The sequence below is a fragment of the Balaenoptera borealis genome, assembly GCF_965194805.1.
Source record: "Balaenoptera borealis genome assembly, chromosome: X".
Taxonomy (NCBI): Eukaryota; Metazoa; Chordata; class Mammalia; order Artiodactyla; family Balaenopteridae; genus Balaenoptera; species Balaenoptera borealis.
In genome coordinates this window covers 18,670,576-18,690,644 of record NC_138881.1, presented here as the reverse complement: position 1 = coordinate 18,690,644, position 20,069 = coordinate 18,670,576, and the positions used below count along the sequence as shown (strand labels likewise).

The window sequence follows — 20,069 nt, the reverse complement described above, 5'->3', positions numbered from 1 at the left end:
CTGAATACATAAATGGTGTTCTATGCCACTTGCCTTTGTATCAGTAATGATTTTTAAAAATTTACATCTGATGCTTGATCCTAATTTCTTCTCGGAGGAATGTATGCAATACAGAATTGAAAGTCAAGAATTTGATATCACTGTTGATATAGCATGTCTGATAATACAACAGCTTAAAGGGGCCAGGCAGGTATCAAATAAATGAAGTGGAGAGTGTGTGGAAAAAATAGGAAATGGTGGGGGCTGTGATGAATTAGAGAATATATACCTCGTTCTAAGTACGGTTAGCAGCCAGGCCACTCAACTTGGGGCCGAGAGTCAAGAGATCATCTATTTTATTCCATGAGAAAGAAGTCTGGACCCTCACGTGAAACCTTTTCTTTTTTCTTTTTGGCCGTGCTGTGCGGCGTGCGGGATCTTAGTTCCCTGACCAGGGATTGAACCCGTGCCCCCTGCAGTGGAGTCTTAACCACTGGACCACCAGGGAAGTCCCGAAACCTCTTAAATTTAAATATTGGCAGCCAATTAAGAATTTAAAAAATATTGTGCAAGCCAAACCATACACAACTGTCAAGGCTGGCTGGATTTGGCCTCTAGGTTACCACCAATTTGTGACCTCTAGGTCATGGCTTCTTCCTATGGTGATTAATCCAATTAAAACATAAACTGATGGCTATGGCTACCCTGACAAGATGAAGTGCCTCCTGACATACAGAATTTCCCATTATTTTGTTATCATGTGAGAAATAAACTTGATATTTCTCTGTTTATCAATTAAAAAAAAAGTTGTACGTTTAAAAATGTATTTTATTTTAGAATCTTTTCTACTGGATCACATTAAAGGACAAGTCACTTAATTTCTGTGACTCAATTCTTAACCTATAAGACGGGTATGCCACAGGTAATTTTCACATTAGTATACTGCTATCAACATGAGAGACCAATCCAATTCTACTTTGGAAGGCACATTCAAGACTGCAATGGGAGGTCCCAGAGGCATTCATGGGTTCAGTTTAACTCTAGGAAATTAGAATTCTCCCTTAAATCTCCCCAGACTGGGAAACAATTAGGGAAATTAAGACCAGAACAGTTTCATAATTCCATTACAAGGAGAACCTGCATATTCTGAATGTACCCTAAGATGGGCCCTAAGATACTTGTAGAAATAGTCTGGTCTTCAAAGGATGGTCTAGACCAGAGGTAATTTTGGAATAAGGCTGGAAGGAAGAGACTTTTTCAATCTATAGTTCACAGTACTCACTACTTTCTACATCACTAAAATGAATTGAACAATTTTCTTACCCTAGCTTAATAAATATATAAATGTAACTAGAGTTCCAATACAGGCATGCAAACCTATTTATTCTATTTATTTATTTATTTATTTATGGCTGCTTTGGGTCTTCGTTGCTGTGCGCAGGCTTTTGTGGCGAGTGGGGGCTACTCTTCGTTGCGGTGCGCGGGCTTCTCATTGCAGTGGCTTCTCTTGTTGTGGAGCACCGGCTCTAGGCGCGTGGGCTTCAGTAGTTGGGGCACACGGGCTCAGTAGTTATGGCTCACGGGCTCTAGAGCGCAGGCTCAGTAGTTGTGGCGAACGGGCTTAGTTGCTCTGCGGCATGTGGGATCTTCCCGGACCAGGGCTCGAATCCGTGTCCCCTGCATTGGCAGGCGGATTCTTAACCACTGCGCCACCAGGGAAGTCCCTTTATTCTTAGTTCTATGGTAGAATTTATACCAGCACCACCTAGTATCAAGCAGTTAAAAAATTATAAACTCTCTTTCTCTCTTCAATTGGTGAGAGCAAAGAAACCTTGGATGATACCTTGATATTCACAGTGGGAGAACAGATACTTTTTTCTAAACATTAGAGAAGATTTGAGCATAAAAACAATCTGGGTACTCAAACTATGTGGAAAAGATTTCCAGAGTTTTCCTTTTATTATCTTAAACTAAGTCAGGAACGGTCTTTTCTCACTTCAGTTAAAGATGCATTAAGACAGGACAATACTCCCTGTGCCAGGCAGTTTTACAGGTATATACCCTCATCTCCTTTGAACAGGAATATAGGCTATTCAAAGGGGATGCCTGTGTCTGGACTCATAGCTTCATTTTAGGGAGCAGCTGCCTTTAGTATTCAATCTCACTCTTTTTAAAATGCCATTCAAATGCTGGACTTAGTAGTCTTTCTTATTGAAGACAATGCTTCCAAGAAAGAAAAAAGGAATTTAGCTTTAGGCATGTATGAAGAGTATCCCCTCAAACTAAAGAAAGAGGATGCAAGCTACTTGTTAGAAAATAATCCCCAACAAGAAACAAACTAGTTCTTGTCTGTAACTTTTAGTTTCATTCAAATCACTAAGTGGCACATGGATACACAGCAATCTTAAATTAAGCAGAGGCTTGAATATGAAGAGGGGAAAAGTTTGTTCTGTTCTGATGCAGAATGAAACCAGAGATTTATTCCAGGTACAAAGGGCTCTAAGCCTCACCCAGTGTCCTTTTTGGGGCTTCCTGGAAAGGCCATTCAATCTCCAAGGAGTGTGTGGGACAAGCTCCGTAGGCTTGCCCCATGTACCAGGGGCAGAGGTGTAATTCAACCAGCCTTGGTTCTGTTGGTGCTGCTCATAGTCTAGCAGATTAATGTTTAAAAATCAAAAACGGAAAGGACTGACAGAAGAAAAAAGTAGTTCCCAACAATTTCATAAAATGAGTAGTCATTTCATGTAGATTAACCACATTTTTCTAATTTGCCAGAAATATACCTGTAAATATTTTAAGGAGAATATCTAGTCTGCTTAATTAATACCTTAATTAATTAATATCTTAGGGAATATCTTTAAAAATTTAAAATTACACCTGGGAGAGTCAGGGTATGAAATGAGGCCAGAAATGATTGGCTGGGACAGCTTATGAGCACTTTCACGGTCAGATCTTTCCAAGGTGGCTTTATTGTTTTCAAGTGGTATAAATTTTTAGAATTTTAATTATGTATACTGAATTCTACTCTAAATTGAATATGAATCACTTTTGGATTATGAGCTACTTTGTATTACCATATTTGGCTATATCTTTGCCCTCTATTCATAATGTAGGATAACAAAGGTCCCTAGATACATGTAAAATAACATCAATCCGTAGTTTTCTTAAATGTCCATAGCCACAGTGGTCAAGTCTGCCATTAAAATTAACCTAGTATATATTTTAAGTTACATTTACAGTCATTAAGATTCGTACAGTCTGGCTAAGTATATGTACTCCATTTAAAAATGATTAAATGGGGCTTCCTTGGTGGCGCAGTGGTTAAGAATCCGCCTGCCGATGCAGGGGACACGGGTTCGAGCCCTGGTCCGGGAAGATCCCACATGCTGCGGAGCAACTAAGCCCGTGCGCCACAACTACTGAGCCTGCGCTCTAGAGCCCGCGAGCCACAACTACTGAGCCTGCGTACCACAACTACTGAAGCCCAGGTGCCTAGAGCCCGTGCTCCGCAACAAGAGAAGCCACCGCAATGAGAAGCCCGTGCACCGCAACGGAGAGTAGCCCCCGCTTGCCGCAACCAGAGAAAGCCCGTGCCCAGCAACGAAAACCCAACACAGCCAAAAATAAATAGATAAAATAGATAAATTTATATATTTTAAAAAAAATGATTAAATGGAGGTACGGGTTTATCAGATACAGTCATCATGTAAAATCAGCAAGTATCCTAATACAGTCGCTCCTACGGAAATGAAACATATATTGAAGAATTATTATTTTGGGACTGATTTTTTTGTTAGTGTGGGAAGAGTAATATCTGCTTTGGGTTTTTAAACAAATACCTCCAAAATACAGCATATGATCCATAATAGTGAAATACTCAAAAAGTTAATAAGGAAAGAGTTTCAGAGTATTTCAAGAAAAATTTCACTTCCATTCTGTTTGCCGGAAAGACAAAACCTTAAACATCTGAAATGCAGATATTCTAAATAAAACAATCCTACTGGAGAGAGCTTTATTTGATTACGATGTCATTTTGGCTTTTGTAATTCAATACAGATTATACCAAATTTAGAGAAACTTGAGGAAAATGATAAAGGACTTAAGAAGTATGAAATTATGGATTATTCCTCTTACAGAAGAACACACTGTGGATTACACACCCAGTTGAAAAGATGCGATACATGGAAAAACATGAGATGCAATATGAAGTACTGAGTGCTACCTACGAGGTATTTTTGCCCCTGCCAAAAATGGATCCTGAATCTAATCAAGCCTCTGGACCTAATTACCATCTATAGGAAATTCGGGGGATACCGAACATGTTAATGATAAATTTGACAAAACAAATGACTCAGTTTCCTCAATAAATGATATTAAAAAAAAAAGTCAGGGGGAATTGTTACAACTTAAAAGAGACTTAAAAGGCACACCATCCAACTTAAACCAACTATAAAAACAAAACCAGGGAAGAGTGTAGGTATTAGGAATTATTGTTAATTTTGTTAGGTGTGATAACAGTACTGTGGTCATGTCTAAAAGGTCATCATCTATTAAAGATATGCTGAAGTTTATGGATGAAATGACAGGATACCTGGGATGTGCTTTAAAATACTTCCCTCAAAAGTGGACAGGCTGGATAAAAAAAATGGCAAAATGTTGATAATTGTTGAAGCTAGGAGAAGGATACATGAGGTTTCATTTATACTACTCTCTCTCTCTTTTTTTTTTTTTGGGCCGTGCTGTATGACTTGTGGGATCTTCGTTCCCCGACTAGGGATTGAACCCATGCCCTCGGCAGTGAAAGCGCAGAGTCCTAACCACTGGACCACCAGGGAATTCCCTGTACTACTCTCTTGACATTTATGTATGTTTGAAAAATGTTTACAATAAAAAAAATTCTTAAAAATGGGTTATACATGGAAGACTACATTTGAAAAAAAATTTTAAATCAGTTCTTACTACTTTGTCACTGTTGCACACAGTACTTTAATACAGTTATTCTTGATAATTAATCATATTTCTTAACCCCAGTAGATGTAGACAAGTATCCAGGCATTTCTTGACTTAAAGATGTAGTCTGTGAGCATAATTTGTGCTTTCCAGCACTTTCAATAATTTGGGTCCCCATAATTTTGCATGAAGAGTTGGCAGACTGATTTTTCAGAGCTGGAAGAGCTAAAAATAAATTCGGAAGCTTCTGAGAATAAACTTGCTTCACCCTGTCGCCTACTACACAGAACAACAGATGTGACTTCAGTGGGTATTTTCGGACACCAAGATGACTTCCTCTGGATGACTGCCACACAAAAAAACCCTACCCCAAATAGCTTTGGACATGCCACCACCCATACAGCACAAGGGTATTTAATTGCTGGAATTTAGTTAATTGGTTATGTTTGAGCTTGAATGCTGACTTAACACAAGTGTTTTTTAAATGCTGAAAGAATTAGATACTGGAGTTCTGAAAATCAAATATGAAATTAGTTAGAAGTTCAACAACAATATATAATAAACAAAACTTACATATTAGTATCTAACTTACCAAGAGAATGTTTACTAGTTTAAGCTTATTATTACTTTACTGATTTGTTTTAAAGAAGTTAGGACAAAATACATCTACAGACATGATCTAAGAATTAGCAAATGGCAAGTACTGCTGCTTGAAGCATTATATTATACTGAGGAAATATACACACCTCTAACTGGGAAGCTTAACTGCTGTAAAGTTGATGCACTTATACAGTAACCAATTTGGGGCTCATAGGCGATGGTATCTAGACATTCATTCCAATCTTGTACATTTGTAACAGGACAATCCTGTAGATGGGTGACAAGGTCTCCCACAAAAAGGCCTCTGGGTCCAATGGCAGGTGAGTCCTTGGGAAGAGGGCAGAAACAAATCAGGTAATGTGTGAAGACAAGCTATGATTAATCTGAGCAAATAATAAAGACACTGACTTAATTAAGTAGACTATTTTGAATAATGTAGAAAATAATCCAGCTTTGAATCCAAAATGTATAGTCCTAGAAAATTAACAAGATAACACCCAACAATTATAGTTACTTTTCATATTTCACTAAGATTTTGAATTTTTCACCAATGAAAACCAAACAAACCCCACTTGCCAACAGTTAAGATTAAAATGATAAACTTTTTCCCAAACCGCTAATTAAAATTTTTTGTGAAAGTAGTCATCAGAATGCCTTCATTGTCCTATATCATCAATGGATAGAATTATAAGACTTATCTAAACACAGTCTCAAATATGCAGACAGTACCGTCAGCACAATGAATACATGAGTACGTGAGGCAGTTGCTCACAAGGTAATTTTCCTTGTCCCAAAGTGTGAAGAGAAGACTTGATACCATCATAGTAGTCTAAGGGAGTGAAATACAGAGTTGAAGACATTCATTTAAACTCCCACGAAATGTTCTGGCTGGCTAGCCTACGTTCCATCTTTCTTACTTCCTAGGAGTAAAGACATCTGACTCAAAAGCAGAGTTATAAAAATAAACAGTAAAGGTAAATGATGCATTTAATCAACAAACTACAGGTAGAAAGTCTTGATACTATCCTTGTAATTCAGAACAGAAACAATTTTCAGTATTTTAAAAGAGCCAATGTAGTTCACAAAACTATTTCTTTGATTTGAAAGGATTACAGTAATTTCTTCAGGAGAAACTGAGCATTCTGTATATGAGAAGAGTTTGAATAAAAGTTCCTGACATAAAATGCTAAGTGTTACATCACAAAACCTGGTGAAAGAATACCCCAAGTAATCTATTTTTTACCTCAGCAACTTCAGTGATAAGCACCCCGACTCCAGTGTAGTAAAACGGCAAGAGAATTACAGGAAGGAGAACAAGAGCTAAAATACCCAGGAGTGCAAGGACGAAATTATGCCAGATACCTGAAAAGAGGGAAAAAAATGAATAAGCTCAACCAGGGGCAGGGATGATATCATTCCAGGTAGTTGTACTTCATAATACTTAGGCATTCTGATAAATTAGTAAAGTAACCAGAAGAAGCTGTGAGGCAGATAGATCTACTTATTAGTACGGAAGACAGATGTTCAGTTAGAGGTTTCTTCCATTTCAGATATTAAAATCTAAAATGAGCATGTTAACACAATACTAGGAAGACCACATGCTAATATGATTTAACACTATTAGAACCTATATTCTATTACATATATATCTCTATTATATATGTAAAGGTGTGTGTGTATATAATGAATAGAATATCTTCTACTTACTATACTCTTTTCTCAGAAAATGTATACATATTAATTTAAACATACTTGTGAAAAAAAAAACATACTTGTGATCTTTGAAAGGAACTTCAGAGCTATCAAATAAAAGTTATGATGAAGTAAAAAACATTCTTGCTGAACTGGGGTATGTATCTTACATCAAGACTATAACTATCTCTGCCATCTCTGTAGAGACAGTTAGGTGAACCCAGTGGCGTGCTGGAGCCTGCTCCCACCAGCTTGCCACAGCTGAGTGGGCCTCTTTAACCAACTCCTCCTTCAGGAACTTCAAGTTGGCGCCTTGAAATTGGCCATGGTGGGAGTATTCACACCACAGAAACCAGCAAATGCTACATTATCAGAGCTCTCCACCCTCTCCTCCAGGGCTAGATGTTAAACATTCACTAGCATACCTCTAGATAACCCCCCCTCCCATACCGATCCTTGCCCTCTAGTACAGTTCTTCTCATAAGGCAGGGTGGAAGCACCACCCGCTCTCTGAGCAGTGTGATTCTTAGTTGTGCAGGTCTTGTCCCTTACAATACAGGATATATAGCATTCCCGACTCCATCCTCTGAATGTCATTAGTGTTCTCCAGTCACTGAGACAACCAAACAACTGCCCCCACCCCACACATTCCAAATATCCCCAGGAGGGTGACAGCACCAGTGGTTGAGGACCAGTGTTCTATAATGATAGAAACATAACTTAAAAGACATCTCCCAGACTCTCAGGAGGCTGAGTATGGCCATATGACTATGTTTCGGCAAAAGGATGCAAGTGGAAGTGATGGGGATTGTCTGACTGGCTGGAATGTAGCTAAACCTGAGTCCATGACGTAGAAGCTGCATGTTGGGAATAGTAGAGCTAAGACAGAAAGAGTCTGAGTCCCCCAAATCATAGAATTATCATATCAGCATTGAACTACTTACATTTGCAATGTTTTATGAGAGTTTAAGTCACTGTTATTTTTAGCTTTTACAGCAGCCAGATACCTAGCTAATATGGACCATATTCACATTGTAAAATGTTCCTCTAGTCCAGGACACATTGGGTAAACAATATTATCTGTTCTGCACACAGAAAGATCTTTTAAAAACACTAATGGTATCAAGCTATTTATCACAAACTATATTTTGCTTTTTCATTTATATATTTTGGACTTCTTTCTTACCTGCACATTCATATCTAACCCATTTCTTATATCCACTACAGAGTAATCCATTTAAAAAAAAACATATTGACTTATTTATAAGGTTCCCTACTAATGATCACTTAGGCTGTTTTAACTTTTTCATACAATGCTGCAACAAACAGCTTTGCTCGTATTGTTATGCATCTAATTAAGAATGCATCTCTGAGGGTATGGAAAATTGCACAGAAATGGAATTACTGGGTCAAAAAATATGTGCATTAAAATTGACCTCCAACAAGTTTGCATTATATTCTCCTAAGTGGCATATGTTTCCCCACCCTCTAAACAATACTGGATGGGATGCTATCATAACTTTAGACTGCCATCTGCTAGGTGAAAAGTAAAAATCTCATCCTGATTTCTATTTCTTTAATGATGAGTGAGCTTGTACATTTTTCATGCTTATTAAATGGTTATTTGTATTTTTGTCTGAGAATTGCTTACTTCTATCCATTGTCAGTTTACATTTTTTGACTGGGTTGTCTTTTTTTTCTTAAACTAATTTATATATATTATTATTTGTAATACATACACTGAGGAATTTGTTCTTCTGTACGAGGTATTATAATCATTTCCTCCAGTTTGTTTGGCTTGGTTTATAGTTTTGCCTATGCAGACATTTTAAATTTTGGTGAGGTCAAATGTCTCCTTTTGTATTAAGCCTTTCCCAGTTCAAGATTATGGAAGACACTCACCTGTGTTTTCTTGTATTGTTTTCATAGGTTTTTTTTTTTTTTTTTAAATTTTCACTCGAGGCATGTAGGTTCTTAGTTCCCCGACCAGGGATTGAGCCCATGCCCCCTGCAGTGGAAGCACAGTCTTAACCACTGGACGGTCAGGGAAGTCCCTAGCATCATTTAAAAAACAAAATTAAAACAAACAGAAAAGACCTCTAATTCTTTGACCCACTGGAATTTACTCTAGTGAAACTAATTAGGAATACAGCTATACCACCCCACCACCCTGTGGCTAGTCTCAAAACAATTTCACAAAATAATCCAGCCCCATTGATTAGATTTGCCACCATTACCATGTGCTAAATTCAACTTTCCCCTTAACCCCTCAGGATGGCCTAAATGCTTGCCCCCTACCTCTCCCTTATCAGGATGACACACACCACCATACGACCCTGGCTTTTCTCATCCAAGCAACAGTCAGAGGGGCACACAGCAGCACTGATTCTTTGACTCTCTGGGAAGGACTCTCCTATCTCTTGTCAGGGATGCAGCTAGTACCAGACCACCCTGCTAGATTCCAGATTTGCCCATGACGGCTAAATTGCAATGCAGGTACCTTTATTTCCTTTATTTAAACAACCTCTTGTTCATTAATGACTTGCTTTTTGAGTATACCAAACAAATTTTTCTTACTATTTTTACTTTCTCTAGAGCAGGGTTTCTCAACAGTGGCACTACTGGCATTTTGGGCCAGATAATTTTTTGTTGTGGGGGACTATCTTGTGCACTGTAAAATGTTTAGCAGCATCCCTGGCCTCTACCCACCAGACGCCAGTCGTACCCTTCCTGTTTTCTCTATTTTCTAGGTACAATATTTATACAGGCAAGTTTTTGTCTTTCTTTAGAACAGGTATTTTATTTTTTGCTTTTTCTATTACAAGGGATGTATGTACCAAGTATTGAAAAGTCAATACATACACAACATATTCCACACCTGAGCACCACTCCTTAACTAAACAGGCAAAGAAATGACACTAAAAGACAGCACCTGGTAGTATTTGGGGGAAAATATAAAGACTAAAACAAGTTTAAATCAACTACTACATCCCATCCAACATTCAATACTACATAATCCAGTGCGTCTAAAAGGTAGTTATGCAAAATGTGTTAATGTCAAAGAATACAACCAAAATTAAGATGGCAAACCAAACCTATATAACTTTTTTTCAACAGGAAAATACTTTACATATGCATGTAACTGTCCTTTTTTTAAAGAAAATCTGCAAGCAACGTTATCTACTTCCAGAAAAACCATATATAGAACTACTAAACATATTCTTAAAAGTATAAACATGAACATTTAGAAAACCCAGAACTTTAAAAACTTATCATCAATAGATGAACTTCCTATTTAAAAGAATGTGAAAAGAAGTCCCATTTTTAGCACAGTTGTATAAACAACAGTCTTTTGATGTGAGCTTCATGAATTGTCCTCCTTTTGTGACCAAACATTACAAAAACATAACGTTTTTCAAACAGTATTACAGAACAAGACAGAACATCTTAACAATGTTACCTTATATAACTTACTTTTCTTAAACTTTTAAATTTTACTTTTACTAACCTATCAAAATCTGACCCTTAGATGTGTTAGAATCATTAAAAAGATTCTTTTCTAGAAACAGTACACACAAAAAAGGCATATTTGTTTCTTATCACATTTCTGGAAGATGCTTTCCGAGCCTGAAAAGTTTCTTCTCTCCTTTTTACTGTCAATTTTTATTTTTAGTATGTGTTAAGATATGAGATTTCAGGTTAGTTGACTGAGCAAACTTCTTATGACAGCAATCGAAGGGGCACACGAAGGGCCTGTCTCCGGTATGGATTCGCACATGGGTACGCAAATTGAAATCCAGGGAAAAGCGTTTTCCGCAGCCTTCGAAGGTGCACATAAAGGGCTTCTCTCCCGTATGCACCAGGTGATGACGTTTCAGTTTTGAGCTCTCAACAAAAGATCTGCCACATTCTGCACATACGTGGACCTTGGGACCATGGGTGTGCATATGTTTTCTCAAAGCGGAGTTATCCCTGAACATCTTCATGCAGCCTTTGTGAAGGCAAGCTATTGATCTCGGGAGCTCGTCTTTGGTTTTCTGGGGCTTCTTTCTAGTAAATTCTGCCACTTGTTTGGGATCTGAGAGGTCAACGCCAGGAATCCCTCCAGGAGGCAGCTTCTTCCCCATCACGTACTCTGAATAACCAAGAGCGGGGCTCTCATCAGCCTGTCCAGTCTCATGGTCTCTCTCACTAGGCGCGTACCACATGGGGACGGCAAACTCGCCTTCCAGGGTTTTAACGTGCACCTGCTCCTGCTCCCACTTATTGCTGCCCACCTCAGAGCTGCTTCCCGCCCTGGCCTTGCCGCCGGCGTAACTATTCTTACCGCTGTGCTTCCTGCCGTGGCTGTAGGCCGAGGAGGACGTGGAGGGTGACAAGGGAGCCAGGGTCTCCTGGATGCAGTCGTCTTCGTCGGCCAGGATGACCGTCTTGTTCTCCAGGTTGCTGACCTGCAGGTGGTCAGACTGGTAGTAGCCCACCGCCTCCTCCTGCATCTGCACCATGACCATTTCCTCGTTGTAGTCCCCTTGGTTTGGGGTGCTGATAATGAAAGGCTGCAGCGTGATCAGAGACGGATGGTGCTGGCCATCATGGACACCGCTGCCGCTGATGTCCTCGTACTCCTTGGCTGCCTCAACCGCCATGGTCTCCTCAGGGACGGTCTCCACAGGGACGGCCTCCACAAAGACGGTCTCCTCAGGGACGGCCTCCACAAAGACGGTCTCCACAGGGACGGTCTCCTCAGGGACGGTCTCCACAGGAATCTGGTGCAGCTCCACAGCATCTGCATACACCTCCGAGTTTTCTACGGCGATGTAGAAAGTGTTGTTTGAGGCCATGGCCGAGGGCTTTTCTGAGGCTTTGGCTACTGGGCAGCAAATGGCTGACCGGAAGGCCGCGGAAAACAAAGGCTGTGGGAGAAAAGCCCGAGCTCCAGAGGAAAGAGAGGGCGCTGCCGGTCCCGGACACGGAAAACGCAGAAGACGTGGAAGCTTCTAGGTGCGCCTCGCACATGCGCTTTGGGGCACCCCCACCCCCACATACGCTTTGCGTCACCACGCACACGCGCTTTGCGTCACCCCCGCACATGCGCTTTGGGCACCCCGCACATGCGCTTTGGGACACACCCCACACATGCGCTTTGGGGCACCCCCCCCCCCCACATGCGCTTTGGGGCACCCCCCCCCCCACACATGCGCTTTGGGGCACCCCGCACATGCGCTTCCAAGCTGGGGGCACCCCAGCAGAGTGCGCGACCATGCTCATGCCCACGCTCACGCGCTCGTGCGTGCGCCAGCCCTCCTGCCACTGCATGCCTCTTCGCTCAGCGCGCCAAGCTATTGGTTTTTTTGAATACAGCAACCAGGCTCTACAGAATTTTTCTGTATTTCATTTCCATTGACTTTTGTGTCCCGCCCCCTCGCCCCCGCCAGGTATATAATAGTATGGGGGGGGAAGGCCTACTCCTTTCTAATATTTATGCTTCTTTTTTTTCTTATTTGATTGCAGTGACCCACATTTACAGGCCATTTTTAATAGTATCAGTGGAATGCTTGTCCTGTCCTTTAACAGGAATGCTTCTAAGTGTTATACTATTAGGAAGTAACCAGCTATTTCTATTCAATACTTCTACTAAAGATTTTTGGTTTTTAGCCATTAATGAATGTTGAATTTTGTTAAATACCGATTTCAATATCTGCTGAGATGATATTTTTCCCTTAAGAGTGATTAATGTTTACCACTAATGTTTACCACAAATAAGGTTTCCTAACTTTAAGCCATCCTTGCACTGTTTAGATACACCAACTGTCTATAGAATTTTTTTTGTGCTTTACAAGTATCAGTGTTACACTGACTTTCAAAAAATTCTTAGTTTCCTTCTCTATGCGGCCTGGAAAGTTTACACTAAATCGGAATTGAAAAGAAAAATCTTTTCCTTCAAGATTCCTTCAAGATTTGAAAGAATTCTACCTATGAAACTTTAAGGGCCATTCTTAAACTTTCTTAATTTCTCCCATGGTAATTAGCCTATTTACAATTTTTTTCTGTCTGCGCTGGGGTTAATTGCGGCTGTTTAAAAAAAAGATAATTATCCAGGTTTGTGAAAATTTTTTGCAGAGATGAACAAAGAACACTTTTATAATTGTTTAAAATTTCTCTATCAGTTGTCATTCCCCAATCTGACTGCTAATTCTGCCTATAAACGCTTTCTCCCATTTAATCTTTTTTTGTTCTTCAAAGAACTTTTATTTAACAGTTCTATTTTTTCTAATTTATTATTTTTTGCCTATATGCATGCTAATTACATCATTTCTTACCTATTTTATAGTTCTTTTCTCACTTCTTCAGTTTAACTGATTTACTTTCATTTCTTATTTCATAATAATTGCCTAAGGCAGTGACTTTTCCTTTTACCAAAACTTTACACATTATTTCATTATCATTTTTAAACATACTGCAATTATGGTTTTGAATTAAATTGGCCAATTTTTATAAGTTTCATGGGCACTTGAAAAGAAATTGTCATGGTATAGGGTTTGACATAACTATTGATTTTGACCTTGCTAATTAGAGCTTCGATGATTAGGACTTTTTCATACTTACCTGCTATGTGTTGAGAGATGAGATAAGCCTCCTTTATTACATTTCTGTTTTTTCCTTGTACTTTTTCCATTTTTGTTTTGATGATTTGTTAGTTTATTCAGTAAGGCTCACGATTACATTTTCATTGTGGATTACACTCATGATTATCAAGTGACCTCCTATGTCTAATTTAATGCTTTAGTCATATTTTCATGATATGTTCTCATTTTTTCAATCATTTAAAAATAACTCATGTTAAAAAAATGTAAAAACTGGAATGTAAATTATTTTGCTCTACCACTTTTGACTGAGAGTCTTTTTTAAAAAAAAATTTATTTATTTATGTATTTAGTTTTGGCTGCATTGGGTCTTTGTTGCTGTGCACGGGTGTTCTCTAGTTGTGGCGAGCAGGGGCTACTCTTCGTTTCGGTGCGTGGGCTTCTCATTGCAGTGGCTCCTCTTGTTGCGGCGCATGGGCTCTAGGCTCGTGGGCTTCAGTAGTTGTGGCACCCAGGCTCAGTAGTTGTGGCTCACGGGCTCTAGAGCGCAGGCTCAGTAGTTGTGGCGCACGGGCTTAGTTGCTCCGCGGCATGTGGGATCTTCCCGGACCAGGGCTCGAACCCGTGTCCCCTGCATTGGCAGGCGGATTCTTAAGCACTGCGCCACCAGGGAAGCCCTGACTGAGAGTCTTATAAACTGAATTTATCAACCAAAAGGTGAGGTGTTTTCATTTGTGATGTACTTTCCATAAAACCACTAATAACACACAGATGAATAAAGAAATTTAAGTCTTTTACCTGCACAAAATATCCTTAGCTGCTGGACTGGTGATATAAGTTGCAAATGAGTGGTGAACAGATCAACAAATGCTCCAGGATAAATAATGAAGAGAAAAATCCCAAAGCCATTAAATCGAACTTGTTCCCTAAGAAATCACATAAGAAAAAGGAATTTACTACTAGTATTGCATTTTTCAGATTAATAATGCATGTAATCTTAAAACTTCCCACTGTAATTCAGATTCTTGCTTAAAATACAAGTCTCTCTGGACAGTCAAAAAATTATATATGATATATATCATCGTAATTTTATAATAGCATACAGATTTAGTTACCAGTGAAATTGCATTTTGTAAAACAGGGCATTCTGAAATAGACTTAACAACTTCAAAAATTTTTAGAAACCAATATGCTGAGCAAATAACTTAAAATTAGTCACTTGTATAAAGAAATAGTTAATATTTCTATGAGAAACTAAATGAAAAACATTTTTATGGTTTATTCTGAATTATTTTCAGGGAAGGAGATAGTAGAAAATAGAATTCAAGTAAATTATCTAAATATTTATATTCCTCTTAGCCATTATAAAGGTGGAGGTTTATCTAAGTGTATTCCTGTTGAATTAATGTTAAAATAAGTACTACATTTAAAAATGCATAATGCTCAGACTGTCCTCAAGAGAACTATTTTTTATCAATTCATTCTCTAAAAAAGGAATTACATTTAAAAGCCTTGTAAGACCACACAGCTACTCTAAAAAAAGCATCATCTAAATATATTGTGCTGTCACCTAGCATTAACTATATAAGATGACTGTAAAATTCACTTTTTCTTGGCAGTGGGATTTTATAAAATATTACGCAAACTATTTCACAAACATATTATGAATGATTAAACTGTAATAACAATGCTTTTCTATGTAAAACCCTAAAAGCTGCAAAGTTAAGGTGGAAGTAAAGATGAAAGAGAGAAAAGAAAAAGTAGCCGACCACTTAAACCACTACATGGCACACCTGTGTAACAGTATATGCTCTGTCAAGATGAGGGTTTATTGCCAGTCAATAGACTCTTGTTCATAAGCAACTGGAAAGTAATAAGAAGTGATTAAATCTTCTCCTCTAAAACCTTTTATCTGGTCCACACACCCAAAGGATGAAACACATTGCCATCAGTATGTGTGTTCATTATGTGGGAGTGAAGGGGAGTTGTGACTCAATCTCTCCCCCCATCAGGATTTTACACATTTAGGAGTCTTTAAAATGCTCAGGTATAATTACAATGATACATTTGGATAGTCAAGACAAGAACATGGCATGATACTTGAAGCAAGTCCCAGGTCTCATCCTCCCTTATCTTCTTCCACTTGGATTTCTAGATAGGCTATGATATTTGTTAACAAACCCAGAGCTTTCAGTGTTCTTGCTGTAGCCAGCAGAGGCCATGAGTAGAAGCAGGAAAGTATTTCAGATGATGAGCCAAAGAAAGTACTAAGAAGGCAGGTGGATGGGCTTTGAGTGCAGTGGTTATCATTCTGATCCAGTGATGAATAGAAAGATTAGGTTTCAGGATTGGATGAAAATAGTGAAGAACCATGAGGATATAACCATGCTGGCAAAGGACAAAGGATAGAAAGACCCAGATTATAGATGTGCACATAGTTAATTGAGCATATTCATCAATATATTAATCTCTACAAAAGAGAAGTTACCTTAAAATAATAATGGTGGATATGCACTGGGCAGTATCCAAAGAAAGAAAAAGTATCAAATGTAGCAGATTTTAGTAATAAATCCTCCTAAATGAAAAGCTTCTTTGCATGGAATACAGAGAGAGAGGTAAATATCATTACCTAATAGCTGCTATCCCATGTCCAATTTCATGTACAACACCACTAATGAGGACTGCAGCGAAGAAATAGGTCAGTTGGTTGACGGGTAAATTTATGCCAGGAACCTGTTCACAGACACAATGATAAAGACACACTTGGGCACCAAGAGACCACGATGTTCACTCTGTACTAAAACTTAAACTTCCAAACTCAGTGTTCGGTAAGCTAAAAGTAATATGAACACCGATGGTCCACTTCTCCATTTCTATCATAATAAATATAAAAACACCAGTCAGTTTTTTTGAACTAGGCAGTTTTTGAGCTAAGCACAACACCAATCTAAAGAGAATAGGAAACACCAGGTTAAAAAGTTGAAACGTTAGCTTCCTGAAGTCTTTACCACGGGAAAGAATTAGGGAGCCTGGCATAGTGCCAGGGAAGGCAGAGTGGCAATGAAGGAGTCAGCAGCTGATCCACCCTCGAGGGCTGGCAGCCCGATTTGGGAATTCTTGTTACAGTTCCCACTCCTTCCGCTAAAGTGTTATTGCAAGGCTCCAAGTACTTATGTGAGTAATACAGGATGTCCCCACCCCCCTTCAATGAGTTTCATTTTAGTATTATCAAGTTATATGAGAGTTGATCATTAAAGGCAGTGTAATAAAGTGCCTTATTGGTGTGGGAGCACCAGGCCCTTCATTTCTTCTATCAGTTTGTCTAGTACATTGGTTAGAAAAATCATATCAAAGTGATACATAAATATTATACTAAAATTGAAATTTAATGCAGAAAGTAAGGCATTTGGAACATACAGACATGTTAAGGACCCACGTGCTCCTGACTGTTATGCACTTAAGTTTGCTATTTTAAGGGCTGCAGAGTAAAATTATTTTTAGATACCCAAGAATCTTCTTGTAAGATAAATAATCGTTCCTAAGTTCTATTTCTCACAATCCAGGCAGTGGGACTCTAAAGGTATCCTTCTGGAGGAAAGTTCGTCTTTCTTTCATTAGTTAGTATTTTAAATTAATTACAAAATATGTTTAAAGCAGGAAAACTTGAAAACTCAAAGAATAATAGAAACTGTTCCTGTTCCCCAAACACAAAACAAAAAACCATTCTCAGTGTTTCAATGCATGTCTTTCCAATCTTTTCATGTACACATATTTTAAAAAATTATACTCTTTTATTATAAATATGGTTTTGAAATCTACCCCTTTCACTTAATAGTGTCACAAACATTTTCTCATGAGTATTTCTGGTTCAACATGATTTTTAATAGCTGCATTGTATTTCATGGAATAGACTGTTGGGCATTTAATTGTTTTAAAGGTTTCTGCTCTTATAAAATACTGTGATAAATATATTTGGACACATATACACAAATATTTGGGGGGAATAAATTGTTAGACAAGCACGGTTGGTTCAGGCTCTGGGGACATATCATTTGGGTTTGGTGTTCTGGCTCCATCATAACTAGCTAAGGGACCTTGAGGAAGCTTGGATTATTCCTCCAGTACTTCAATTTCCCCATCATTAAAATGGAAATCTCCGCATTTACATAAAAGGGTAATTCTGAGGATTACAGGAGATAATCCTTGTCCACTGTTTAACATTACGCCTAACAGAGAGGGTAATTACACACAAAATTTAAAGGACTTTGATACATATCAAACTGCTCTCCAAAAGCAGACACTTCAATAACCTTGGTTAAGCTCATTTTATTCAAATCTGCAATTTGAGAGGAATAAAAAGCATCCCATTGTTTGATTTCTATTTCTTTGATGATTATTAAGCTGAACATTCCCCCTACTCTTTGACCACTGATAGATCTTTTGTGAGTAGCCTACTCCCGACTTGTCAATTTTTTTCTCCTTAGAGTGTTCATGTTTTTCTTATTGTCTGTAAGATCACTTCAAGTATCAATTATCAATTCTCTGTGATACACATCACAGATGCATTCCCAAGTTTTGCCTTTTAATTTTATTTTGCTTTTGGCTTTTTGATATATAAAAAATTTTATGTAGTCAAATCTATCAATATTCATGGTTTCTGCCATTAGTTTTATGCATATGTCTTTCTCATTCTGTGTTCCTATAAATAGAAACCTGTTTTTTTTTCTTTCAAGGTCTTTTATGATTTCACATTTTACTTTTAATTCAGTTGCAATTTATTTTTGTGTATAACAAAGGAATTTCACTTTTAAGCCTTTTTTAGTAACTGAAGAGGAGATTCAAACCATGCTGCTTGGATTGCTTTCTAAATTCATTGATTCCAAGAGTCCTTTCTCTAGTTATGAAACTAGCTTTCATAGTCATCATTTTTAATGTATTCATAACATTTCACTGAATGACAATCCCATAATTTAACCATTCCTCAATTACATATTGTGGTTGTTTCCAATTCTTCATAGTAATAAATGTTAGGATAAAGAGCTTGATGAATACTAATTTTTCTATAATTTGGAAGTGTTTCCTTAACCTAGAGTCCCAGATGTGGAAGTAAATGGTCAGAGGATATTTTTATGATGCTCATTATCTGAAGTTCTCTCTACTCAGACCCTACTAAGCAACTCTTTTCAAGAACATCAGTGTACCTTTTTCTACATATCTGCTCCATTCCCATGTTGTCAGGCATCTGTCTGTTCAGACCTGTAGTTTCCTTTTCTCTGATTCCTCTCTAAATTTATGTACTTAAGATTAATACTCATACACTCCCTCTATATCACAAAGTATTCAGGTTACCTTACCTTTATTTCAAATAAATCAGTAGCCTTGATCCAATAGGATATTGATTTCTTCTCTTTATTATTTCAGTGATGTAATAATGAAATAAGGTAAGGATCTGAACATGTGACTATACCAACAGATGGTAGGTCTTATTTGCTGGCAACAATACTCGACTGCCCATCTGTCTCGGCCGTGATCACACAGGGTATTAGATGTACCAAAATACTGATCTCTCAATAACACAGAGTGCCAGGTTTTGGAGAATTAATACTGAATGAGGCTGTAGGGAATTGTAGAGTAAACAGAAAGTATGTCCTCTAAGCTACAAGAGCTCATATCAAAGTCAGGAGATACAACAAACTTAAACAAAAATATGCCGGGTAGATATACAGAGGGCAGCTGACTTCTTAATGGTTCCAAAGCATGGTTCTCCTAACAGAATCAATATTTTGTGAGCTCTATGAGTAAGCTGAAAAGCAAACAGAAGAAATAATTTCTTCTGTAAATAACACTTTACCATTCAGGCAATGATTCTTTGGACATGATGCCAAAAGCACAAACAACAAAAGCAAAAATCAACACATAGGATTACATGAAACTCAAAAGCTTCTGCATAGCAAAAGAAACAACCAATGGCAGCCTACAGAATGGGAGAAAAGTTTTGTGAACCATATACTGGATAAGGGGTTAATATCCAAAACATATAAAGAACTAACAAAACAAACAACCCCCCCGCCCAACAATCTGATTAAAAAATGGACAGAACTACTATTTAGTAGTTCCAAAGAAGACAGCAAACTGGCCAAAAGGCACATGAAAAGATGCTCCACATAGCTAATCATCAGGGACATGCCAATCAAAACCACAATGAGATACCACCTCACACCTGTTAGAATGGCTATCATCAAGAAGAAAAGAGACAACACGGGT

General features: G+C 38.2%; 1 protein-coding gene across 12 annotated transcripts in view; it reads right to left on the bottom strand.

The window, feature by feature from the left end:
- The window catches only part of LOC309620905 (membrane-bound transcription factor site-2 protease), a 56,973-nt gene that overhangs the window by 25,678 nt on the left and 11,226 nt on the right, over positions 1-20,069 (bottom strand). For 11 of the 12 annotated variants that reach the window (XR_014239723.1, XR_014239724.1, XR_014239725.1 and 8 more), the window contains exons 4-7: positions 16,435-16,538; positions 14,604-14,731; positions 6,773-6,891; positions 5,676-5,856 (exon numbers count right to left, since the gene is read on the bottom strand). Coding sequence is in view for 4 of the 12 variants with exons in the window: in XM_082377748.1 (XP_082233874.1) it covers positions 5,676-5,856; positions 6,773-6,891; positions 14,604-14,731; positions 16,435-16,538 (532 nt within the window). In the remaining 8 variants the exon portion in view is untranslated. Of the gene's footprint in view, positions 1-5,675; positions 5,857-6,772; positions 6,892-9,138; positions 12,029-14,603; positions 14,732-16,434; positions 16,539-20,069 lie in introns of those variants that run through there. The other variant, XM_082377747.1, reaches the window with a different exon arrangement.